The sequence below is a fragment of the Vombatus ursinus genome, unplaced genomic scaffold, assembly GCF_900497805.2.
Source record: "Vombatus ursinus unplaced genomic scaffold, bare-nosed wombat genome assembly UNPS02003292.1, whole genome shotgun sequence".
Lineage (NCBI taxonomy): Eukaryota > Metazoa > Chordata > Mammalia > Diprotodontia > Vombatidae > Vombatus > Vombatus ursinus.
The window spans coordinates 5,197,903-5,224,610 of NW_020943070.1; the positions used below are offsets into that span (position 1 = coordinate 5,197,903).

At 51.7% G+C, this 26,708-nt stretch overlaps 1 protein-coding gene across 1 annotated transcript; it reads left to right on the top strand.

The window, feature by feature from the left end:
- Window positions 1–1,583: 1,583 nt before the first annotated feature.
- Window positions 1,584–24,856, top strand: IFT27 (intraflagellar transport 27). The gene is made up of 7 exons (XM_027873390.1): window positions 1,584–1,764; window positions 12,939–13,018; window positions 15,326–15,385; window positions 17,140–17,199; window positions 18,924–19,041; window positions 19,845–19,954; window positions 24,667–24,856. Exons 1-7 carry the CDS (start codon window positions 1,731–1,733, stop codon window positions 24,763–24,765), a joined length of 561 nt encoding a protein of 186 aa, XP_027729191.1. The 5' UTR covers window positions 1,584–1,730; the 3' UTR covers window positions 24,766–24,856.
- Window positions 24,857–26,708: the final 1,852 nt, after the last annotated feature.

A 26,708-nucleotide genomic window follows, 5' to 3' on the forward strand; every position in this document is an offset into this window, starting at 1 on the left:
CTGAATTACTCCAAGTACCTTGGGTAGTATCAGGATTATCACCCCCTTTTTATAGATGAGGAAACCGAAGCCAAAGCAAGTGAGACGATGTGTCCAAGGACCCAGGGTCCCCTACAACTCAGATCCACTGACTCCTTCAAATCCAGCTCTCTTTCCTTCACAACGAAGACTCAACTTTTTTGTGTTCTGGACTCCTTGGGTAGTCTGGGGAATCCCATGGATGGATCCCTTCTAAGAATCGTATTTTTAGATCTACAAAATAAAATAATAATAGCAAGTATTTTGCACAGAGCTTTAAGGTTTTCAGAGCACTGATAAGTCAATTCATTTTGATGCCCAGAACCCTGACATGTGCTATTAGCCCCATTTTCCAGATGGAGAAAGTGAAGCAGAGAGAAGTGACTAGTGAGTGTCTTTGGCAGGTCCCAGAGCTATCTACTGATAGAGATAGATGATAGATAGATACATACATACATAGATACATATAGATGGATGGATGGAGTTACATATAATTCTCTCTCCATATATACACACACACATATGTATATACATGCACATACACACATATTAAGGTCATGAACTCTAGGTAACAGAGCAGCATCAGCCTGGCACTGTCAAAGAATATAGATCTAAAGTTAGAAGACCTGGGTTCAAATCGTAATGTAATACTTGTTTGACTTTGGGTAAATCTCTTGGCTTACCTCAGCCTCAGTTTCCTCATTTGTATAAGGAAGGTGTTGACTGGGTGTCTTTCTAAGCTCTCAATCTATGCTCTTATGAACTATCTTTCAGAGACTTCTACAGATTCTTGATTTTCACTGGTAGGACTAGAGAAGAAGGGAGGGGGAGACTGTTTCTCTGCACACACCAGGTAAACACACACCTGTTCTCTTATGGTCCTGGTTGGGGGGAGGGAGGAGTGGGAGGGGAAAAAAAACTTTACAAACTTTAATTTAACAACTAAAAAAAAAAAGGCTTTCCCACCATCATGCCCTTCTTTTCAATGTAAGCCAGAGGCGTTGCATCACTGGGCGCTAAAACGTGGTCACTTGGGGGCTGACATACATCGTATCACGCGCATTGGCTACATTTTCCACATCTGTGTAACCGTAACATCAGGATTCGTGCAGCCTCTCGCTCCTTGCGCAGGCGCAGCTTTGGCGAGACGCCTCCAATAGGGTGAGCCAATTTCCAAACGTAGGAGGGGATGACGTACTATTCTTATTCTCTCCTTTTTTTCTCGACTTGGTACGGCCGAGACTTTGACCAATCAGAAGAGTGTTCGTCACCAATTGCTAGGGTGACCAGCCTGACGGTTATTTTCCGGTGGCGCTAAATGAAGTTGGCAATCCGGTGGGGGTGGAGTCCCGGTCCTGAAAGGGGTGGGAAGTTGGAATGATTGATATAGACTATTGACCATTCAGTCGATGGAATGGTTTTGATGAGCAGGCTCTTTGTCGAATTGAAATGAAGCAGAAAGATTCCCGCCTCACGTTACGCATAGTTCCCTCCCCCGCCACGCTTTCCGGCGCACACGAAGGGCGGGCGACCTGGCCAATGGGGTGCGAGCACCGGGCGGCGGTGGGCGGTCGGGCGTCGTCGTTAGGGAGGCTTCGTTGCTAGGGAAGCCGGAGTGGAGAAGGGGGAGCGGCGATCGAAGCGGGGCTGGGAGCCTGCAGCGACTGACTGGACCCCGAGTCCGGCCCGGCCTCCCTGCCCCTACCGCGAGCATGGTCAAGCTGGCGGCCAAGTGCATCTTGGCAGGTGAGCCTGAGGTCACGGGGTCACGGTGTGGCCACGGGGAAACTGAGGCACGGAGAGGGACCTGGGTCTAAGCTGGAGGGGCTTTAGAGGCCATGGCGCCCGGCCCCCTCCCCACAGAAGGGGGAAACTGAGGCACGGAGCGGGCCCTGGGTCCCTAACCGCAGAGGCTAAGCTGCCCAGGCTCATCCCTGTGACGGGGGAAACTGAGGCACGGAGAAGGTCCTGAGCCTAAGCTGGAGGGGACTCAGAGCCCATGGCACCCAGCCTCCTCCCCACAGAAGGGGGAAACTGAGGCACAGAGAGGGTCCTGGGTCTAGAGCTAGAGTCCAGCCCCGTCCTTTTACAGAGAAGGAAACTGAGGCACAGAGAGGTCATGGGATCCTAGATCTAGGGCTGGAAGGGACCCCAGAGGCCACGGGATCCACATCTCTCATTTCACAGGAAAGGAAAATGAGGCCCAGGTCGCCCACAGTCACTCAGGAAGTGGCACAGGAAAGAGCCTCCCGGGGGTGACGTCCAAAGACTCACTGTGGGGGTTCAAATCCCAGCTGTTATTTCCACACTGTGTGGCCCTAGGCCAATCACTTCCCCTCTCCTGGCCTCAGTTTCCCCACCAGTAAAATGAGGTTGGGCTAGAGGATCTCAGCGGTCCCTTGCAGCCCCAAATCTGGCTAGGCCCGCAGGATCCCCATGTACAAAATGCAGCGGTCTGCACGTCCAGGGAGGTCTCCGGTGCCCTCTGACTCTCAGGCTCGTTCTGAGTCATTTCACCTGTGAACCTCAACGTCCCCACGTTAAAAAAAACAAAAGAAAAACAACAAGAAAAGGAGGGGGTTGGACTGGATGGCCTTTGAGGACCCTTCCAGCTCTCGAGCCATGATTCCAAGCAGCAGAGCTGGGGATTTGAACCCCGGTTCTCTGACTTCGGGGCCGACACTTTCTCCACTACACCACAGCTGCCCCTCCTGCCCGACAGTCTCCAGAATCCCACAGCTGTCTGTCAGCTCCAAGTCGGCTCTTGCAGTCCACTTCAGCACTTATTAAGCGCCTCCAATGTGCTGCTGTACTGTCTGGGATCCCATTTTTTGTTTACCTATTCATCTGTTTATCTATTTACCTATTTATTTATGTCTTTACTCATTTATTTGTTTACCTCTTTGCTTACCTATTTACCTGTTTATTTAGGTTTTTATTTCTCTATTTGTCTATTTATTTAGGTTTTTATATCTATTTATTTACCTTTTAAAAATCTGTTTGCCTCCACGCTTGTTTATTTCTCTGGGGGCCTCTGCTCTCATCAGGATAGGGCGCTTCCGGTGAATACTTCTCCTCCCAACAGCATCTTCCCTGCAACTTCTCGTCTGAGTTGTGACTCACACCCTGAGATGGTGGAGGGAAGCCTGAGCCGGGCCCTGGCCTCAGACAGCTGACCTTCTGCTGGGAAAGTCCAGCCTAGGCTCCCTGGACTCTGGGGATTGTCTGGGCCCCCTCCTCATTTTACGAAAGAGGAGAGGGGCGTGCGGTCCGATCGAAGGAGCACAGGTTTGGAGCCAGCGCCCAGGGTTCGAGTCTCAGCTTACTTGCTTACTTACTAGCTAGGTGGCCAGGTCCTTGGTCTGCTCTGAGCTTCAGGTTCCTCCTCTCTACAATAAGAGGTCTGGACTCGATGGCCTGTGACCGAGTTCTGAGTCTGGGGTCCTAAGACATCACGCAGGCAGTGAGTGAAACATCTGGCCTCCAAACCCAGGTTCTCGGACTCCAAATTCTGTCCTGGCGCAGAGGAGGAAAGGCAAAGTGTGTGCAGCATTCCACAAAAAATCATTGGAAGAGGGAGGGAGGGAGTGAACAAGGGGGTCAAGTTAGGAAATGCCTGGTGTTAGAGGTAGCCACTCAGACCTGGCATCTCTTCTCTGCTTGAAGACATTCAGTGACAGAGAACTCACAGCCTGTTCTATTTGAGGGCAGCTGCAAGAGGGAGAGAGCTTTTCTTTACCCTCCCTTTTTCCTTTTGCTCTTAGGAAAGAGTCCTGATTTAGTGGGTGATTGTCAGGATTTGAACTCAGCTCCGATGATTCCAAAGTCTTTCCTCCATACCAAGCTTTCTCTTCATAGAGCCTTAGGGCGAGGAGGGCCCCAGAGAGTCCTAGGGTCATCGGGCAGCCCGCAGAAAGTGACAGAGGGTCCTGGGCCTTCCCCTGCCCTCTGCGGTTCTGCCTCCTTCCCTGACAGCGGGGTCCTCCCGATGGGTCAGAACCTGGTAAATGAACCCATTAGACAGAGCCATCATTCTCACCAACATGGCACCCCCTTGCTCGGTGGGAAGTGCCTTGTGTTTGATCTTCATCATCCCAGGCATTCGGCTCCTGCCTTTGACATGGCCAGGTCACCAGTTTGCCCATAAAGGGGTGAGGCCCTCGATGACCTCTGGTCCCGTCAGTCCTCTGAGACTAGAGAGCTTGTATCTTACTCGGTGACCTTTGTGCCTCCACCAGCACCTGGCCTCGTGCTGGGCATGCAGCAGGCCCTGAGTCAAAAATGTCCCTCAAGAGAATTAAGTCCTTTCCCTCCTAACAAACATGTGTTAAGCATCCACTTTGTGCTAGGCCCTGGTGACTTAAAAAAAATAAGTGAGCGCAGAGGGCTTATGGTTTAATGCAGGGGGGAGACTCATGCCCAAATAACTGACAAATCTAAGAAATGTTCAAACAGAGGCCCAAGTGGAAGGACGGGGCAGCTCGAGGAGGGAGAGATCCCTTTCATTGGCTGGGGAGCAAGGATCGATGCTCCTGGAGGAAGTGACCTCTGACGTGGCCTTGAAGGAAGGGACCAGCAGCCTCTCAGATGGCAGGGGCTGAGGGCCAAGTCCTCTTTCTACAAGTCTGACCTGAATCGACACTTGATGGTCAGCACCCACTCCCAGGGCTGTTGTGAGGAGCAAAGGAGAGGACTGTCAGGTGCTTAGCACAGTGCCTGGCACACAGTAGGTGCTCTGTAAATGATAGTGATTATCGTAGAGCACCTAACAGTTTCCAGATGTTTCCCTTGATCTCTGAAATGGCTGCACGGTTGGCTCCACTTCACAAGTGCGTTAGCTGAGCCTTAGAAAGGCTCAGTGATTTCCCCGATCACACCAACCACAAATGGCAGAGCCAGGATTTGTCATCCTTCAAATGCTCCCACTCATTTGAGTCTCGGTGTCTCCTGACTCCGTGGAACTGGGGCTGGGGGAGCAGGCAGGGAAGCACAGTGAGTCCCTCACAAAGGGGCCCATTCCATTTGGGGTTAGCCCAAGTCTTTGGAAGTTCCCCCTTACATTGATCCAAGTCTGCCGACCTGCATCTTCCACTCTGGTCCTCACATAGGGCTTGGCTAGATGAAGAAGAGATAGGAGGCTGTCCAGGGTGGCCTGGGAGGGAGAGGGAGAAAGAAACATTGAGAGGAAGAAGAAAAGACAGCGGTCAGAGCAGACCTGGATCAAAGGCTGCCTTCGATACTTAGGAACTGTGTTCCCCTGAGCAAGTCCCTTAACCTTGCTCAGCCTCAGTTTCCTCAGCCGTAAAATGAGGAGGTTAGGCACTAGACAGCCCTTGAGTCCTTTCCACCTCTAAATCTGTGATCCTTTAAAAGCATAAGCAAAGAGGGGTGTGCAAGTAGTTGGAACATGCCAAATAGGCTATTTTGACTCTCACAGAGGGTTTATGGAAGGAGGAGGAAGAGATGGGATTGGCCACAGAGTTTATGGACAGATTCAAGAGGGTCTTAAATGCCAGGGGAAGAAGTGCTAGAGACGGCAGGGAATGTTGGAAGAATTTTGAGCAGGGAGTGGCCGAGGGGAAGCAGTGTCAGGAAGCTGAATCTGGTGGAAGCTGCGGGGCGGGTGGGAGTTCCGATCGGTAATGAGGTGCCGAGGCCCAAACCAGAGTGTTGGTGCTGCTAATAGGAAGAAAGACGCAGATGTGAGATTTTGTGAAGAAAGATTTGACAAGGCTCGGTGTCTAACGAGGCTTTGGGGAATCTGGGCAGGGAGAGTCCAAAATGACTGAAGTTTTGAGCCAGGGCTCATTAACAGAAATGGGCAAGTCAGCCGAAAATGGCCATTTTTCGGGAGGGAATTGGTGGCACTTGGTGATTAGGGTTTTGATGTGTTAAGTGCAGAGGGGAAGGCCTGACACCCAAGTGAAAATGACCAGCAGGCTGTTGGAAATGTGGAAGACTGGGCCAAGGATAAAGATTTGAGAGTCAGCTAGTAAGTTGGATCCGAGGGAGGAGATGGGAGCTCAGGAAGAAGAAGGCCAGGAGAGAAGAGAGGAGAGTCTGGGACCAAACCTTGGCAAATCCAGGTGACAGGAAGGTGGCCCTCAAAGGAGCTTAAGGGACTGCCCATCACAGGGGAGGGGAAGAGTCTAGCTTCAGAGGGACCCCATGTACCCCAGCCCCGTCTCCTCCCTTCTTACAGGTGAGGCCTAAAGAGGTTAAGCAGCTTATTCAGGGTCACACAGGCAAGTATCCGGTGAATTTCAAGGAATGTCAGGTGTTCTAAGCAAGTCAAAGAGGATGAAGATCAAGAAGAGGTATTTGGTGAAGAGGAGGTCGATGGCAACCTCTTGCTGTCATATCTTTGAACGCTGTCATCAGCACTGGTCACAGGGTGGGGTGACCGGGTTTGACCCTCCTCCCCAAAAACAATGTGTAAGGTCTGAGAGGACTTAGTACCTAATTAGCAAGAGAAATGAGTTAATATAGGAAGCTTCCTGATGGTACTTCCTCCTCCAGCATCCAGGCCCCACGGGAGCTCTACCCTGCTTCCTCCAGCCACCTCCAGCCACCTCCCTTTTCCCCCATGATGGCTCGAGTCTGTAACCGCTTCCCCACCAACTGAATTTGTCTTTAAAAGTTTATTTAAGGATGTGATTCATGCTTTGCCCCATTATGGTAGGTTGGCAACCCCTCTTCCCTCTCCATGTCAAATGATGCCCTTCTCTTGCCTGCTCCTGTCTTTAATGAACCTGGAAGACTAGATTCTTACAGTTGGAGGGGACCTTATAGATCTAATCCAGTCTCTGGGCAAAAGTAGGAAATTTCATCTACAATACATCTAATAAGAGCTTCTGTTCAAAGACCTAAAGTGATAGGGAACTCCCTCCCCCTCCCCCAGGCATTCCATTCCATTTTCCCCCAGCTCTAATTGTTAGAACATTTTTCCTTTTGCTAAACCAAAGTCAGCCCCATCCCCCTTTCTACTGCTCCCAGTTATACCCTCCAGGGCACGGGATAATCCGTCTTCCCCGGGGAAGAAGAACTAGGGTCTTCAAATGGCTGAAGACTGAAATGTCCTCTCTCTCTCCACCTTTTCCTGTTTCAACATGGAACCACACAGTGTTCATCCTAGAAAGAACCAGATCACCTGCTCTGTCCCTCACTTTTCAGATGAAGAAAGGGGCTCAGAGGGGAGGTGACCTGACCAAAGTCACCTGAGGGAGAAGGGACAGAGCTGGGATTTAAATCCAGGCCTTTGGTCCTTCATCCCCTCTGCCACACTGCCTCCCTCATTCCTTCCGCTGACCCTGTGTCATTGTTTATGTTATCTCTTTTCTCTTTGAAGACCCTCCTGTTTATGCACTCTAGCTTGCCAGTGTCCCTTCTATGATGGGGGACCTGCAGCTGGGCCCAGTACTCAACAGGTGGTTCAGTGAGTGCAGAGCAAAGCCTTAAACCCAGTGATAGCACTCTTGAACTGACCTGGTGGGTGAGAACCCCAGGGCATCTCACTGGAGAAATCCTCCATTCTCGTAGGATCTGAGATACAGAGATGAAAGGGACTTCAGAGGCCATCTCATCTACCACCCTCATTTTACAAGTGAGGAAACTGAGGCCCAGAAAGAAGTGCTTTGCCCAAGATCACCTAGGCAGAGTTAGAGGGACCTCCCTAATTCTCTTGTCCAGGTCTCACAGCTACTTCCTTTGACTATCAGCTGGACAGCTCTTAATCACCAAGGTGGGAACATCTCATCCAACCTGAGTCCGAGTAAGAAGCCCTAATGAATGCCGTCACCAGCTTTTACTACATCCCCATTTCACTTCCCATTGACCCTCCTCATTAGAATCTTTACAGTACGTGTCTACCCATCGTTCTTGGTTCTGCCCCAGCAGGCAGTAAGCTCCCGAGGACATGAGTCTGCCACCTGATTGGTGGCCCTGCGTTAAGGTATTGGAATGGTTTCTCACGTGGAAGAAACACCCGCCTTGACTGCCTCCGAACCATTCATTCTTTGCCTTGGGAAGAATTGGGGGTTGAAGAAATCATGAAATTAGCCCAGCAGAGTTGGTAGAAGCCTCTCTTTGTCAGCCAGCTCCAAAACCCACCCATCTGTATTAGCATCTAATCTATATCCCCTCTTATAAACTGGAATATAATGAAATATTTTATTAAGTGACTTGATGAAATTCAAATATATTTGACTTGAAATGCAAGTCTAGTAATCTTGTTGAAAAAGAAAACAAAGTTAGATTGGCCTACTTGATCTTAGAGAACCCATGCTGGCTCTTAGTGATCACCCCTTCCTTTCAAAGTGCTCGAAAACTGTCTTTGTCATAACCTGATCTAGAATTTTATGAGGAAATTGTGTTAGTCTTTCTGGACTGTGGTTTAAAGAATAGATGAATGAATATTCTCTTTTTTCAAAATCAGGAAATTGTCTTCTCCGTTCCCACAGCATCCCCTTCTATTTGCAGCAATTCCTCAAAGCTCATTATCAACTTTTTTTAACCATTTGCAAGTTCTTTGGGTTATTCTGGGTGTGATTGTTGCAGACCAAGGTGACTTACCCTCGTTCAGGAGTAAGTAGCACAATGCTTTCTCCTCTCATTACTTCTCCTGGATTTCAGTTCCTATTAACCACCTTGATTCTGTCTTTCTCTCCTTAGTAGAGAAACCATAGAGAAAATAGGATTGAGGAGTTCTGTGTATCTCTGTCATTTGTCATCAACTTCTCGTCCCCACTGAGTGGGGAGATATGGGGAAGAGGAGGTCTAGTTCTTCTTTAATCTTCTTCTTAGTCCAAAAATAGCCCTGTTTGTTGTTTGGCATTTATTGCATTCATGTACTGGTGCTGGGCGTTAGCCTTCCTGACACTCTTCTTAGAGGAGGACTTTGCCATTTTTAAATATTTGTCCTCGGGTGCCAGCTCTCACTTCCCTCTCTTTTATAAGTCCTTTTAAAAATTCAAGTGTATTTAATGAGCTCCCTCTTTAGCTACATCCTTCTCTTTAGACACTTTCCCCTCCCGTTGATTGGAATGAAGATTGGCATCAATGAGAAGTGTCTGGGCAGAATTTTATTATGATGAATCCCCATCCCTCTTGTACTGACTTTCATAGACTTTACCGAAGGATCCCAGGAATCTGTTATCTCTGCATTTTCTAAAGTAAACGATGCTTACATTCAGTCGAGGGTCCCAAGCCCTCTCTGCCCAGCATCCCTCTCCTTGGTCAGCCCAAGCTCCTTCCTGTCAAGGACTCATTGCTTTTCTTTCCCTACATGGCTCTTTCCCATTGATCATAGGAAAGACCCAGAAGAGCAGTGATTCATGTCGCTCTCTCCACCATCTGAGCAAAGAAAGCATTTTCAACAAGACCAGTCGGCAATGTCCCAGCCACCCTGTGTCCCCCACCATGGCTGTAACCCTCGGGTCAGCGACGGCATCATCCAGTGACTCCAGCTGGCTTGATGGTCTCCGCTGCATCCACTCACAGTGCTATCTTGGCTCTGGGTGGGTGTTTGTTCCCTCCTCCATCTACCCCAGCCGCTCTGCCCCACGGCCTCTCAAGCTTTATCCTCCTGACAGCTCACTCATTTCCACAGCCCTGACTTAAGCATTTAGAGTCTCTGATTGGACCAACTGAGTTTGCACTTGTCTTGTTCCTCCGAGAATGTGCTTCTAAGCCATTTTGTGACTGTGGGTTTGAATCCCTCTGCTGGACCAAATAGAGTGTTTCCCCTCCACACGGTCAGTTCTCTGTAAACAGTTCTCTGCCGGCCTCTTAGTGAGTGACTGAAAGCACAATCCATGAGGAAGTCAGCTGGAACACACACATTGTAGGGGACCTTACGCCCAAGAAGAGCCCAGTGCTCGTTTGGCGTGAGATGAAAGTTACAAGGCACTCGGGGAGGCGCCATGAGGACGTGTCATTGGTGGTTGATGGAACAGTCGGTTTTCACGGTCACGATCAGTTCCTGACTCTGGGAGCCTCCTTTGACCAGACACTTGTGAAGGGACTACACCAACTAGGGAAGTTGAGAGTGCCCGGGCCGTGGGACTCCTTGATTTAGCACAGTACCGAGTGAGCACTGTCCGATCTAGCATAGAATCTCAGATATACCAGGGATCGGAAAGTCATCACACCCAAACCCTGCCTCGGTGCATTCCTCCTGTCCTTACAGGACCAACAAATAGTCATCTGGCCTCCACCCGAATCCCCTCAGTGGCAGGGCACTCACTGCCTTACTAGGCAGCACTTTCCATTGTTTGACAACTCTAATTGCTGGGTTTTGGACCCTCGTTGTTTACTGTAGAAAATTCAGAGATGAGAGATTCCTGGGATCCTTCGGCACAGTCTATGAAGCAAAGTCGTCAATGGTGATATTGTGGCTATTGAGCTGAAACTGTGCTTCCTTGTCGTATGTTTTCTCCATCGGGCCTGGTTGTAGACTCTGAAGTCATACAAGAAATAAATCCCCCTCCCATTTGACGGCCCTTCCGATATTTGAAGACAAAAGCCACGTTCCCGCTCCCTGACAAGTCACCTCTTGTCTAAACTAAACATCCCCATCTCCTTAAAAATTAATTGACATTTGTAAAGTGCCTAAGGGTTTATAAGCTGCTTTCTTCGCAATGATGTCAGGTAGAGAGTCCAGCTATAATCATTCCCATTTCACAGACAAGGAAATAGAGTCTCAGAGAAGTTAAGTGATGTATGTACGTGTACTCTCACAGCCAGCAAGCTTCACAGTTAGGACTCGAAGCCGGGGCTCCTGACTCCTCAGTGCAGCGCTTTTTTCACTACAGCAACCAACATGCATTATGAGCAGAGCACGGGCAGAGATACGAAGTTTAAGATATGATCCCTGCCCTCATGTAGCTTACAGTCTAGGAGAGTAGTAAAACCTACAATGCATGATAAGTGCATTTGAGAGACACAAAGCCAAACACTCTAGGAGGTCCAAGGGGGAAGATCTGAGGACATCAGGGCAGGCTTCATGGAGGGTGACAGGCTAGAAATTCAGTAGACAGAGAGAGGAAGGGAGCATGGTCCAGGCAGAGATGACAGTGAGCCGGAGCACCCAAATTAAAGGAGGGGCGAGGGGAGAGATTCCCAGAGGTTCAGAACGGCTTATCCAGACCCAAGAGTGGCCTAAGGTTCTGCCTCGCAACTTAAGTGCCCACGGAGCCAACGGGGAGAAGGTCCGGTAGTGAAGTGGAGGCGAGAGGAAACTTGGCCACAACAAAAAAAAAAAAAAAAGGAATGCTTGGATGCAAAGCCCTGGGCCCCAGCTGGTTCTAATAGTCAAGCACCTGTTTTCAAAGAGGCTCTTGACATGGGGAGGAAATCAGGAGTGAGCAGAGGCCTGAGAATGGATGGGGGATCTCAGAGGAGCCAGGTCAGTAGGTCAGTCTGCGTCGGGGGAGTGGAGGTGAAGAGAGGGCCCCGAGTGTGGAGAGCCAGGAAGATGGTCATAGATTGAGGGGCTGAAGAAGCAGGTGGTTTTGTCAGGGAGCCAGGCATTACAGTGGGAATCAATGAACAGGCTCTTAGAAGGTAGTGCAAAATGAAAACAGCGAGGACAACACAGGAAAGGCCAGCAATCCATGGCAAAGGCGGGCAGGGTAAAGGGCAGTAAAAGCCAGGCAGAGACACCAGCACCCTGGAGGGCCGTAGGACAGAGAGGAATTCAATTTCTCCAAGGCTCGCCTGCAGCGAGTCTGCAGCTCCCAGAGTGAACTCAGTGCCAGAGCCCTTTTCGTTTGAGGCACCAATTTATGGTGCTATCAAGTAACAAGGAAAACTGAGAAAATCAATCTCAGGAGGTGTAAGGTGAGTTTGGCGAAACAAACTGAGCAGCTGGAAGTGGAGCCAGAGGAACAGCGTCTGTCGGGATGAAACAGTAACAGTGATAGGCTGGTGAGCAGACTAGTAGGAGACCGCTGGAAAATGGGCTTCCAGGCGGTCAGGATCCTGGGCGCCCTCCTGCGTCTCCTAACTGTGGAGCTGGTCACCCTCCCCTGGCCACATTAATTTAGAGGGTCGTTTCTATAGAATTTTGGGGGTTAAAAACACTTTCCCTCCTATAACCCTGCAAGGTATTATTATCCCCATGTGACAGATGGGAGAACTGAGGCCCAGAAACTAAGGCAGAGCTGGAGTGGGAATGGGTTTCTCTGTCAGTCTGTTCAGCGCTTCTGCTGCAGCTGGACCAGGTCATCTAGCCCCACCCTCTCGTTGTAGAGCTCGCAGAAATGAGGCACCCAAGGTCACCCAGCCCGAATGTCCAAGATGGATTTGAACTCGGTCATCCAGATGGAAATTAGTCACATTGGTCCACGTGACTGGTGCCTAACAGTAGCCGTAGCATCTTTGTCGTGGAATGTTCAGGGTCAGTAGAGGGGGCGGCATTTCCTTGTTGGCTTCTGTTGAAGTGGCCAGGCGCTGTGCGAGGGGTGGGGCCTACGAAGACAAACATGGAAGTGACTGCCCTCGAGGAGCTTCCCTCCTTCTGTGTGACTGTTTTAGACGAAATGCCTTCCGTACCTAGTTGTTGGCATGTTGTTTTAGAGTAGCGCGATCAAAAGAACTGTCCATTAGCCGGGGAGCTCCTTGAGCACAGAACTGACCGTCTTTGACTTTTCTTTGTATTTCCAGTGCTTAGCCCGGTGCCTGGCACACAATAAGCGCTTAATACATGCTTGTTATTGTAAACGAGCAGGAAGTGAGACGGTGGCCATCGTGAGTTTCAAAGGCTGCTCTATTCCTGTGGACAGTGAATGTCTCGATTGATGATCACTTTCTTCCCTTTGGTAAATTACCGTGTTTGCAGCAGCTGTCTCCTGTAGCCATTGAGTGTGTTAGCGTCTGGGCTGGAAGGTCAAAGTCTGACCAGGGTTCCTTTGACTTCCTAGGGGATGCCGCTGTGGGGAAGAGCGCCCTGGCTCAGATGTTCCGGAGCGACGGGGCTCATTTTCAGAAGAACTACACACTGGTGAGTGTCCGTCCAGAAGCAGCCTAGGACCCAGGTTAGAGAGTAATGATTGGCTGAACATGATGTGAAGAAAGAGGAGGAAATCCTTAGAGAAACTAGCAAAAATCAGGCCCGTCAGAGTGAGTAGCCACAGAAGTAGCCCAGCGGAGATCCTTCTTCCAAAAGGATCTGAGCAGTGTCTCCGTCTGGATGGACAGCAGTTCTCTGGCATGAAGCATCGTGACATGAGGTCCGTGCAGTCTGCATTTACTATGTGCCCGCTATATGCCCAGTCCTGTGGATACAGAGCCTAAAAACCTCCTAGCCCCTGCCTTCAAAGAGCTGACAGTTTCTTAGGGAGATAAGAAATGTCCACAAATAACTGTAATAAAAATTCGAAAATTAAGTACTGAGAAGGGGCAAACAGTTACCAGTCAGTTGTAGGAATGATGTAAGAATAGACATGAAATCAGGAGAGGCCAGGGCCTGCCTGGTCAATGTGCACTGGGCCAGTCTGCCTGGAACCCAGAAAAGAATGCACAGGGGACATAGACTGAAACTGGGAGCAAAGGGAGTTTGGAACCCGACCGTGGATCATCCAGACGTGTGGTTCCTGCTGGGGGCCGTGGGGAGCCGTCAGAGACTTAGGAGCAGGGCAGGGACATGGTCGCAAACAGAATGTTGTGAGCGTCATTGTGGCCCCAGTGTGAAGCATAGACAGGGAAACAGCAGGGTTTGGTGACCGATCACTTGGTGGGAGAGAGGGAAGAATTATGAATGACTCCAACATTTGTAGCCTGGGTGACTGGCGAGGGTAGTGGTATCACCAACAGAACAGCAAAGCTGGGGAGGGGAGAGCATAGAGTAGTGAAGAAGAAGAGAGAGGAGAGGGGGAAGAGAGAGGAAGAGAGAAGGGAGGTAGAGAAGGGAGAGAGAGAGAAAGAGGAAAGGGAGAAGAGAGGGAGGGAGGGGAGAGAAGGAGAGGGAAGGGAGAGAGGAGAGGGAGAAGAGAGGAGAGGGGGAGAAGAGATAGGGAGAGAGAAGGGACATAGAGAAGGGAGAAGAGAGGAGAGGGGGAGAAGAGAGAGGGAGGGAGGGGGGAGAAGGAGAGGGAAGGGAGAGACAGAGACAGAGAAGGAACATCACGGGAGACTGGAGGGGGTGGGATCTAGGGCACTCGTGGAGGGATGGACACGGGCACTGAGGAGGGCCACCTCATCCTCTGGGATAGCAGGGAAGGAGGAATGGTTTGAGGTGGGAAGAAGGGGAGATACAGGAGCTTTGTACAGGTGATCTTGACCCCAGGAAATGAGAGCCAAAGTTGTGTGTTGAGAGAGGCTGGAGTGATGCCAGCAGGTTTTCTCCTCTGAGCCCTCGGCTTCCTATTCTGAAAGGATACATGTAGCAACAGCCAGATAGGGCGCTGGCCATAAAAGATCTCTCAGTCTTCACCCCTCATATTCGCCCTGGGAGGGAGGTGTGATTACCCCCGTTTTAAAGATAAGGAAGCTGATGGGGGTAAGGGGCTCATCCAGGGGCACACAACGCCACACTTGAATCGGGTCTTCCCAACCCCAGGCCCTAGGCTCTACCCGCTGCATGGCCCAACTGCTTTCATCTGAGACACATGTGAGGTTCCCAGCAATCTCCTAGATTTAGCTCATTGTCCCCCATCTAAGAATAATGATGATGATAATAAACGCTTGTATAGTTCTGTATAGTTTTCAAAAGAACAACCCTGTGGGGTGGGGGGTGGGGAGCAGCTCTGACCCTGACCCCATTTTATAGATGAGGAAGTGGATGCCCAGAAAAGTCACCTCTCAGAAGGGCCCTTGTAGGTGGCAAAGATCCCATGTCTCCGAGCCTTGCCACTGCCTTCATGTTAGTTGTGCTCCTTCCAAACTAAAGAACATGGAGAGAGGCTAAAGAGGCTAAAAGAGGGAGGTAGGTGGGTCCCCAGGAGAGGCTGAGGTCCCGTGGTCAGTGGCCCCAGTGTTCTTTGTTCCACGGAGCGGGCTGCTGTCAGTGCCAAGGATCATGGCAATGACAGTTTCCTTGAAGGTGAGAAGGCCTCCCTGCTCCCACAATGTAAACCTGGGGAACATCTTTCTCCATCCCCTTCTGCATGGAGTCTTTGAGAGGAAGAGCATCCCCATTCATTCGTTCATTCATTCATTCATTCATTCATTCATTGGTTCATAGCTTCTCCTCCCCCCCTCAGAAATCAAGGATTGACAAGGGGCAGATTGCATCCCCCAGCCCCTGCTGCCTCCTCACCCCACGTGCCTCTGAAGCCTTCCCCTGCTAATCCTTGGCTTTCCTTGGCAGACAACAGGGGTGGATCTGCTGGTGAAGCACTTGGCGGTTCCTGACACGAACGACAGTGTGGTAAGTCTTGCCTGCGCCGTGATGTACCGAGGGCCGCTCAGACCTTGTCTTGTCAGGCCGGTGAATCTCAGTTGGTGACCGGCTTCCTAGTTGTCGGCCTGGATATTTGCCAGCATTTGGAAGCCAGATCACGGAACTGGTTTTAGGAAATCATCCCAAAGCTAGAGGTCCAGCATGCAGCCTGCCTGACTTCCAGCCGCCACCTGCCTGAGATTTGTATTAAAACAAAATGTACCTAATTAGCAAACATCCACGCACTGGCAGGGCAGGAGAGTCTGACCCTGGCCACCTAGTGTTGCGTAATTCACTGACACCAGGTGTAATGCTAGCAGGCTTGGGTTAATTAGTCATTGTAATTGTGAAAAATCCATGCAGCCTGCACACATCCAGATTTCTGATCAGCTGCCTTGGTGCAGGGCTGGCCGGCCTCTGGGTCTGAGCCTCGGCTGCCCCAGCAGCTGACGGACTGGCAGGCGTCTCAGCAGTCATTCCTTTGAGACAGAACTGGTGTCATGAGATGGAACAAGGGGCAAAGTGACATTGGGCAGCCTGGTTAGCCGTGTGTGTGCATGTTTATATCCAGGGCCTTACTTAACCCGAGACTTGAAAGGGCTTTGATTTCCTCCATGTGAATCCTCCCTCCTCTCTGCCTTCTGGGCCCATCTTTGGAAGCCACAGTGGCCTGGCCTCTTTACCTCACCGGGCTGCGCATCAGATGAGGGGCCCACGGTCCCCAAGGCCTCATCACTTTGGTCAGACCCCCCCAGCGCCCAGAGCCCAGAGTCACCTGCCTGCCATGATGAGGCAGCCTGAGCTGTGGGCTGAAGAGGCATTGGTGACCTTTCTGTCCAGACTCCTGCAGCCCCGAGAGGCAGCTTGGCATGAGCTACACTCGGTTTGGAGTCAGGTGGCCGAGCCTCGAATCCTCCTTCCACTGCTCACTGCCCAAGAGATCACCTTGGGGCGGTCACATCACTTCTCTTGGCCTGTTTACTCGTCTGTAAAATGAGGGGGTTGGGCTAGATCCCCTACATGGGGTCACAGCCCCAAGTTGAAGAAGCGCCGAAGGGGTCGCGAGTGGAAAAAATTTAAAAAGCCCTGGGCTAGATCGGGGCGTCTTCACCTTTCTGTGTCCTCATTCCCCTCTGGCAGTCAGTCTGGTGAAGCCTATGGATCTTCTCACAATCACATTTTTAAATGCATAAAATAAAAAACATGCAGTTATAAAGGAAACCAGTCCTGCTGAGCTACACTTATTCCAGTATTTGCCAAGTTAAGAACCGGAGCACTACATGGTGTCTGCCCCCTCTGCCAGGACTGCACAGGGAGGAGGCGTTAGCCTTTCCTGATGCCACCCATGGCTATGTAGGCAGGACATGTTTTGCTCCCAGGTTGGTGAGTTAAGTAACTGACCCATCTTTTCCCCTGTGCTGGAGGAGAGGCTGGAACCAGGGTTTCTGCCTGTACAGGGGCTTGGTGCCTTTCCTGTGACAAGACGTGAAAAAAGCCATTTGGCTAAGGGGCCTTTTAGTAAGGGCAGCTCGAGGCCTGCCCTCGGCCTGGCTCCCTGTGCCAGGGAGGGTCTGGCTCTGGTCGGTGGGAGAATGCTTTGTGCTTCATATGCCACAGTCCTGAGCTCGACCCCCTCCCTGTTCCTTTGTCTGACCTCATGCCCCCCAAACCCAGGGCGGCCTTGGCAGCAGGCACTCCCCTGCCTCGTGACAGAGACAAGACACACCTTTGTTTGTTTCTAGGAACTCTTTATCTTTGATTCTGCTGGCAAAGAGCTGTTTTCAGAAATGTTGGAGAAGCTGGTGAGTGTCTGAGAGCCCCGTTTCTATTCCTAAGACTCATCCCACACAGCACCTATTCACTCTGTGTCCAGAGCTAGAGAAGGCTATGTATATGGCAGCGCCCTTGTGGCCCAGCTGGAGGGAGGGATCAGGCCTCAGGATCCCCAGGATCCCAGAGGCCTGGCCTTGACTCCTGCATCCCTGCATGCCTTGGGGTAGCTGCTCCACCTCCTTCAGCACCTTCTTCCAGTAATAAATAATCAGCATTGATTAAACATGCCATTTCTCCAGGCCAGGGACTGGGCTAAGTGCTGGGGATACAGAAGGAGGCAAGAGACAGTCCCTGCCCTTGAGAAACTCACAGCAAACAGACATATCCAGACAAGCTCTTTACAGGATAAATGGAAAATCACGAGCAGAGGGAAGGTGTTAAGAGGGGCCGGGAGAGGCCGAGATGTCCAGGGATTGTTGCCACCATCCCTGAAGTGCTCTGCTTTTCAGAGGCGCGTCCCACACAGGAACGCCTTCCATGGGCTTCTCCTTTGGAGCACAGGTTTGCGTGCTCCGCCTGGAGTGTGGGCTCCTTCAGTCCTCTCTGTCTCTGCATCCCTAGTACTCGGGACAGACAGAGCCCCTTGTAAATGTGGGGCTGAGCCGAAGCTAGTCCAGCTTATGAGTGCCCTGGCCTGGCCCTACAGGGACTGCTTCAGGCTGGGCAGACTTGCCTGGCCAGACTTCTACCCCTCAGGCTAGCCTGTTCCCCAGAAATGGCTCCTCTGGCGCTGGCTGGGGTTGCCCAGAGCCAGTGTGTCTTGTGTTCCTGGTTGTAGGGGGCCAGCCTAGCCCACCCTGGGGAGGGGGGCAGACAGCTGCCTTTGTTCCAGGAGCTGCATCCAGATGCTCCAGGGCCCTGACAGTGAAAGCCAACGTTGATGCTGTGCTTTAGGGGCAAAGAGAGGACCTGGGATTGGGCTGATGTAGGGGACCCCCTCCCAGTCAGTGCGGGTCAGCACCCTGGCCAGCACCCTGGCTGGCGCTGTGACAGGGAGGTACTTGCCCAGGCTCACAGAGCCAGAATGGGTCAGGTGACACCTGTGCCTCGTTCCCCCCACCCCCATTTAATACAGCACGCTGCCCTTAGTAGAGACGTCGGTCTGTGTAGTGTCTTAGGGCTCCGCAGCCACTGTCATAGCCATGATGTCTTTCTGTGTGGGTCAGGGCCTTGTTCTAGGTTACACAGCTTAGAAGTGGGAGGGTTCCAGCTTGGGCCCTCAGAGCTGCCTCTCAGGATGTACAGAGCAGCATTCACAGAAGGAGAATGTTCCTGATGCCCCTGAGGAGCGAGGCCTGGCTCACTGGACCCTCGTCCCAGTTTCCCGAGGCTTCTCTGCAGGTCCTGTGCAGGGCTCCGCCCCACACCCTTCTGACATTCTGACAGATCTCACTCTTTAGGCTGGAGGTCAGTGGCTGCATTTAATTGTGGAGTCCTTTGCTGTTTTCTCTTGCCCTTGCTGCTCACACAGCTCCTTCCTCTCTAAGGTTTTTAGTGTGACTGAATGCCAAGAAGTCCGCTTCACTGCTGCTGCACCCGGAGGCCCTCGGCCTTTCCTGTGATCTGTGGGTGAAACCCCGTTAGAGTGTAAGCTCTTTGAGGGCAGAGGCCACCTTCTTCCTTTGTACCAGCAGAGTTCAGGTGGCCAACACACGAATGCTTTTTCATTCACTCCTTCTTCCTTCCTTCCCAGTGGGAACATCCCAACCTCTTGTGTCTGGTGTTTGACGTGACCAACGAGCAGTCCTTCAGTAACTGTGCCAAGTGGCTGGAGAGGGTGCGGGCCCAGCTTCAAGGCTCTTCTCTTCCAGGTAGGGAGGGATTGGCAGACACCCTGGTCCTACCCTGCATCCCAGCTTTTGGGTTGGAGTCATGAGAAGCAGAGCAATTGGGAACATGGCTGCGAGGATCTTGGGGTGTATTCATGGATGATGGAATAGGCCTGGCGAGACCATATCTAGTCGGTGAGCATCCACCACAGGCCAGCCACTGGCCGCGGTGCCAGGGACACGGAAACACCCGTGTGGAGCGCATGTTCTCCTAGACAGGTAGCAAGTCCTGTGCTAAATGCCAGGTGTGGTCTGGGAGGGTCCCCAGCAGCTGCAGGAGTTAGGTTAGGCCTCTGGTAGAGCTTTGCTCATGGGCACGTGGTCTAAAAGAGCCTAGAGACAAACACCAAATACTGAGAAAACAGGATAAAAGCAAAACTTGCTTGTCTTCAGCTCTTTGGGGCCAGGGAGAGAATCTGTTGGGCTGTGCATTTTTGCATTCCCTGCCTTTTATAAAGGCAACTATGCAGAGAATAGTAATAGTAATAACCCACACTTCTTTATTGCTTTCTTCACAATGAGTAGTACAGGTGTTATGATCCCCATTTTAGAGATGAAAAAACTGAGGCTTAGTGTAGGGAGGGGACTTATTCAAGGTCACCTAGCTACTAAGTGGCCACGCTGGGCGTCCCTGAACTCTGACCCACTGCCCAGCTGACCTTCCCAATGCTGCTTTTCCTGTAGTCGTCTCATGCCAGACTTTTCTCAGCCTGGACGGTTTGTCTCTCGCGTGCCGTGCTGCCTGGCCACCATCACTGAATTGTTTTTGTTTCTCTCCTGAACAGGTGTTTTAGTGGGGAATAAGACTGACCTGACTGGCAGGCGCGTGGTGGAGGCGAGTCGCGCCCAAGAATGGGCTGGGAGCCATGGCCTGGAGTATTTCGAAACGTCCGCCGTGAGTATCTTCTGAAGCTGCTCCTCAGCAGGCATTTATCGGGGAGCCCGGGTCTCGGTGGGCTTCTCCTGGAGCAAACCCCCTCTGGGGACACTGCCTCGTAGAGGGCATCTCCAGAGCTAGCAGCTCCCGGCCTCTGGAGGCCTCCTTTCCAACTGAAGGCATGCTCTTCTCAGCCAGAGCCAACATCTGCCTCCCTCCTCCTCCTCCTCCTCCTGTGGCCTCCTGAGGCTGCCCTCTAGAGCCCTAGCGCAGAGACAGGGACAGAAGCAAGAGCTGCTCCCATTTAAAACTATTCATTGACAGCTCACACTCAGGCAGCCTTTGGTGGGCAGTAGTTTGTCTGCTACACTCCTCTTCCCCTCTCATCAGCATTTTATTCTTGCTTTCTAGTAGCAAGAAGGTCATGGGGGCCACGAGCCCGCATCGGTGCCCTCTCACTGCAGTAGGGCATCGTGACGTGATGCTCCCTGGGGCCAGTATCGGGCCAACACCTTTATAAGTTTCATGGAAATGGGGCTTGTCTGATCCAGCAACCACATTTTACAGGTGAAGAAATAGACTCAGGGAACTGAAATATTTCATCCAGTCCTGATGGAAAAGCAGAATACATAGAAAGTATGAATGGTGATTAAAGGGGGAAAGGTTATCCAATTCCCGTGTCCTCAAGAACATTGAGTAAGTCTGGGGAGCACAGTGTTGTCCAGTAGAGGTCCTGAGGGGACTGATTGTAATGAACAGGTCAGAATCCCCCTGCCTGCAGCCAACACAGGTGCTGAGGATTAGCCGAGGCACAACAGGTGGGCCGCCGGGCCTGCATCAGGAGACCCTCTGACCCTGAAGCCAGAGAACCTGCAAATGCTACCTCCCAGTCAATGCTACCTCCCAGTCAGGGCTCTGTATGCAGTCCTTCCCCAGCCAGTGACTAGCGACTCTCGAGTCCCTGACCATGCCTCATAGTAGAGAGGAAAGAGTGTCAGGCTGGCTTTTAGGAGACGTGGCTTTAAATGCTGCCCCTGACTTAGTCCCTGTGTTAACAGGGCGTTCACCACTCCTTTAGAAGATGGGACCACTAGGCTCGCCCTGGCTCCCTCCTGGGAGTGTGTTCCAGTCCCTAGGAATCTTGTTTATACCATTCTGTTTCCTTAGGAAATCATTCTTTCCCCAAGGCTGGCCCGGTGACAAACCCATGACCCATTCATATCACACATCGCACATTCCTGGAGTCTGAGTGAGAAGTTGTGTGGCCCTGTGGTCAGGGTCCTGGATTTTCCCCAAGGCCTGGGTTCAGATCTAGCCTCGCACATTTTCTCGCTGCATGATGTGGCATCTCAGTTTCCTCATCTGTAGAATGACAGAATTGGACTCAGTGACCTCTCAGGTCCATTTCAGCCTCCAGCCCAGGCTCATTTGAATGAAGGACGCCTGCTTTAGTTGTAGAAGGACATTAGACTTTCCTGCACCAGGATCCCAGAGCCCTGGAGCTCCTGACACAGTGGTCGGGCCAGGCCCCTGGACCGAGTGTCTTCACGCTCTTCAGGTATTGCTCCTTTTATTAAAATTGGTGCTAATAAAGGAGAGTTGTGGCAAGGTGGGGGAGCACCTTCCCTGAAGTGTCCCAGGTAATGGGTCCCGCCTGCTTTGGGGAGGTCAGAAGAGGCCCCTGGACCAGGGCTTCTTAAACGTTTCCAGTCAGTGATGGTTGGCGTTGCGTGGCCTGCGGGCATGCACAGGCAAAGTGCACATGCTGTGTGTCCAGAACCCAGGCTGCAGAGAAGTTGTGTGAGGCAGCCAAGCAAGCGCTGCCAGAAACACTTCAGATTTATCACACCTTTGATTTTTGGTTAATTTTTGGTCATTGTGTGCTCAGAAACCTTTTATTGTGGCCAAATTTTTCACGACCCCATATGAGGTCATGGCCCACAGTTTAAGAAACGCCCTAGAGCTTGTCAGGGAAGCCTGGCTGAATCTGGAAGCCATGTCTGTCCTCTGTCAGGCAGGCTGCCCTTATCTCCTCTCTAGGCAAATACTAGCCATAGACAACTTGTGCTTAGCTCTAGAGGAGAACCAGTTAACCAGTGGGGGTTAACAGGGGAATGGGCTGCCCGGTCCTTGGAGTATGTGAGATCATTGCACTAAAGCTGGGAGAGACAGGGAAACTGAGGCCTAGAGAGTAAGTAACAGCACTGGGATTTGAACCCAAGTCCTGAGATTTCAGACGCTGGCTGACATGGAAAGGCTCCTTGTAAGGACACTTTCAGCTCTGGGCTTCCTTGATGCTCCAGGGCATGTACTTATGGTTTTAGCAAAAGGAGTCATGTAGGTTTTAGGTCAAATCAGAGAACCGTTTATTTGCAGAAAGGGCAGTAAGTGGAGGGACTTCATCCCCCAAAAAGCTTGTAAACTTAAAAATACAAATAGGTTCAAGAAGGAATTTAGTAAGTTTATGGACAAAGAATTCAAATCCTTCTTGTGGAAGGAAAGTCAGAAGTATTTGAGGGAATTCACCTCTTAAGGGAGGCGTTTTGGAGGAGGCGCCAGACAGACCTCTGAGCTGTCTGGCTCCCCTGCTCTCGGACCACCCCAGGCCCCCAGCATGGGAGAGCCAGAAGGTGCCCCAGCCGCCATCTCATCCAGCCTCAGCCTCACGCACGTGCCCCTTCTGCCCCGTGGGCACCACCTGGTAGCAGAGATGCTGCCTCAGTGTCTCCAGGGATGGAGGCAATGTTCCCCAGTGCGTGAAGCCCCAGCATAACAGAGTTACTCACCTTCCAGAGGGTTCTTTGCTTTACTGGAGAATTCACCCTAGAAACCCTCTAATCAGAAATCCTCTTCCTCCTCCTCCCAACATGGAAAACAGGATTCAGTTTACACGTGTTTCATGAACATTCTGTTCATGGGCTGCGTCGCTCGTGTTCACATCTATTCCCTGAACAAGCCCCTGTAAAGAGGCTTCTGTGCCAGAGAGAGGCCGTCTGTTTAGAAAGTCATAGCCTCCCAAGGTTGTATTAGGTTTCAGATTCTTGGAGAAGGAAAGGAGAGGAGAGGGGAAGAAGAGAGGAGAGGGGAGGGGAGGAGAGGAAGGAGGAGGAAGAGAGAGGAGGAGAGGAGAGGAAAGGAGAGGAGAGGAGGGGGAAGGGGGAGGGGGGGAGAGGAGGAAGAGAGAGGAAGAGAGGAGAGGAAAGGGGAGGGGAGGGGAGGAGAAAGAAAGGAGGAGGGAAGGAAGGAAGAGGGAGGGAGGGAGGATTCATTAAGCACTTACAACAGGCCAGGCAGTATGCAGAGGGCTGAAAATACAAATAGAAAAGTGAAAGTCTCTGCCCTTGAGGAGCTTACACTCTGAAGAGGTGGGAAAACAGGGGCCGGGGTCGTGGGGGGAGAGAGATTTTGCCTGGTAGTCGATTGCCACCTGACCTTCCCTGTCCAGAAGCACTGGTGGGGTCGCTCTGGTTGCTGTGCCCAGATCAGGAGGGTGGAAGTGCAGGATGGGGGCTGGGGGCGCCCGGGCAGTTGACATTCTTCTTGTGGTCACTTACCCATCCAGATAGCTCAGGGTCAGGGTGGGGGATGCAGAGCCAGTTGGATTAGCTGGCCCAAGACCCAGGGTTATGCTTTCTGGAGGTGCAGCCAGAGGGCAGCGGCCTGGGCTGGGAGGTTGACCCACCAGATGACTGCCAGCCAGATTCACCCCACACTTGTAGCCGGCCCATGATTTGCTGAGTAATCACTTGTCCCTCCGCCATAACTTTGTCACTTTCCATCTGTCCAGTGGTAGACAAGCCTCCGTGATTTTGGCAATAATGCGAGTGGGCAGAGAAGCTCGGCAGAGCAATCCGTTCTCCATGGGTTCCTTAAAACACTGCATTAGCACAACTGTGCCTTCAGCTCCTCTGGAATTTATTGCCTTTGTCCCACAAGCTCCCTCGCTAGCAGTCCCGCACCAGGCCTTCCACAAGCTTCGTCTGCCTGGCTTCCCTTTTCCTGAATTAGTAGGAAGACTGCTGGACATGGGGGCAAGACATCTAGGTTCTACACCTGAGCTGGAGCTCAGCCACTTGTTTGTGTGACCTTGGACAAGTCACTCAACTTGAATTTACTTGTTCATTTCAGTTCCCATCTATAAAGTGCAAGAGCTACTATACACAGTGGTTTCTAAGGCCTCTTCCAGGTCAGAGGCACCTAAGTGTGTGCACAGAGCACTGGGCCTAGAGTCAGGAAGACCTGAGTTCAGATTCAGCCTCAGCTATTTACAAGCACTTAGTACAGTGCCTGGTACACAGTAGGTGCTATATAAATGCTTATTCTCTTCCCCTTCCAACTCTAGGCATTCTAGGCTCTAAATTACTTGCCCATTTGAGGCTTTGAGTTTGAAGGATCTTTTTTTTTTTTTTAATCTCTGAGGAAAGAACACTGAACTTGGAGTCATTGGTTTGTAGGATTTAGAGCAGAAAGGACTTTGGTTCATCTGACCCGACCCTGCCATCCCACAGGTGAGGACCCTGGGTTTTGGACTCCAAATCCAGGGTCTTTCTTTGCTGCTCTGGCATTCTGAGATCTGCACATCTGCAGAGCTGCCTGTCCCTTCCCCGACGGTTTTGTGTTTCCCCTCTGCCAGGAAGGCAGCCCTTGGCGGTGTCTTCATGGGCCACTGGAGCCGCTGTAGATGGGAATCCTTCCCCTGTCTGACCGCCTTCTTCCGCTTCTTTCCGCAGAAGGAGATGGAAAACTTTGAAGCCCCTTTCCGCTGTTTGGCCAAACTCTTCCACCAGCTGTACCGCGAGAGGCTGGAGCTCTTTCACTCGCTGGTGTGAGAAGACCGCGAGTCACGCCGTGTGTGCGGTTGGCTGAGCGTCAGAGACTTAACGTTAGGAAAATAAATGTGGAAGCGGGGCTTGCTTACAACCACGGCTGCTAGTGTATGATGATAGTGTTAACTCGTTTCTGGAAGACTGTACCGCTTCTTCCTCACAACACTGTGTAAGGTGGTTATTCCCATTTCACAGATGAGCCTCAGTTGCTGCACCTTGCCTTGCCCTAGACCATGCTTGCTCCCAGCTTATCAGTTCCCTGGAGGAAAATCGCACCATCCCAGAGCTAGAAGGGACCCAATGCCAAGCCCTCATTTTCCAAATGAAGAACTTGATGCTTAGAAAGTGGGTGACTTGCTCAAGGTCACCCAGCCAGCCAGATGCTTAGAAAGTAGGTGACTTGCTCAGGGTCATCCAGCCAGCCAGTGGCAGAGCAGGATTCAGACCGTAGTCATTTGATGACAGGACTCTCCCTAGAGTCCCAGTGCCCTGGCCTCGCCATCTCCAGAGGCCACGTATCCACACACGTTCATCTCTAGCCTGCTCTGCAAGTCACTGCCCAAAGAGCCGGGGACGCGCAGGCCTATTGTATGGGTCCTGTCCTGTGCCCTGAAAGAGCCTAGAACCTGGTAGCTGAGAGACCTAGAGATAGATGGCAACAAGGCCACATAGACTATGGTAAGTGCCTAAGAGAGGTCTGAACAAGGGCTCACAGACGAGAAGGGGGAGGGGGTTAGGAGAAGCAAAGGCAGCTTCTCAGAGGGGGTGTCGTCATGTGTGGGCACGATCCCCCTGGGGTGATCCGAGGCTCACCCAAGCCTGGGGGCAGAAGGCTGGCACCTTGTCTCCAAGGCGTCCCCCTCTCGCTTTGGCTGGCTTGGCAGGTGAGGGGCTGTCCTGGGAAGCTGATGTGCAAAGAGCAGCCTGGCCCCAACCTCTCCTCGGGCCTGCCGCGCTAGGGATGCTCTGCACCTGCCGAGGCAGGCACGGTGCCCGTGGCGGCCCCCTCTCGCTGCTTGTCAGGCTGCCAGCAGGGGCTGCTTTTCCTGGCATCACAGTGCCCTCTGTCGGCTCGGTTTGACGTATTTCTTAATGAAGGCCCTGACTGTGTGCGTGTGTGCCCACGTGCCAAGAAGCATATTTCCCTTAATGTATTTCTTCTCCTAAGTGGACCGAGGCTAGTCATAACTCTTTACTTTTACGTGGATTCTCTTCCATCGCACAGGCTAGTGCCAGATTAATCTTCCTAAAACCCCGCTTTAATCATGTCCCTTCTCCACTCAGTGTCTTAGTGTGGTGCAGTGGATTGGGGGGGGGGATCTGGAGTCAGAGGACCTGGGCTTGAACCCCAGCCCTGTCCCGACTGAGTGACCTTGGGAGATTTGCTCCTCCTCTATAAAAGAACACAGCTGGACTTGGCGGTCTCTGGGGTCTCCTACAGCTACAGATTCAGGACCCTGCAGAAAGTCAGAAGACCTGGTTCTAAATCCCAGCTGATGCTCAGTGGGAGCCCGGACAAGCCCCGCCCATAGAATGCAGGGGCTCGACTGGGCAGCCTGCCCCTTTCTATCCAAAGAGTCTACTCTTTTCTGGGCATTAATCCCAGGGTCCCAGATGCTGAACTAGAAGGACTCCAGAGGAGACCTAGCCCCCCCCCCCCATCCAGCAGGAAAGCTGAAGTTGCCTTCCCACCCAGGTCCTCTTGAGTCCCAAGTGGAACACACTTCCTGCTGTGATGCTCTGTTCTCTCTACGCTGTGTTCTCCAGCTCCCCACATTGCCATTCTCATCCTTCTAAGTAGATTTGATGACAGGTACCATATCTCCCACTTCTTCTGACCTTCTGTTGCCTCCTGGCCCTTCAAGGAACATGAGACATGTATAGTCCTACACCTGACCCTGTTTCTGGTAGAGTGAAAAATTTTGGGCTGGGTGCCAGAAGACCTG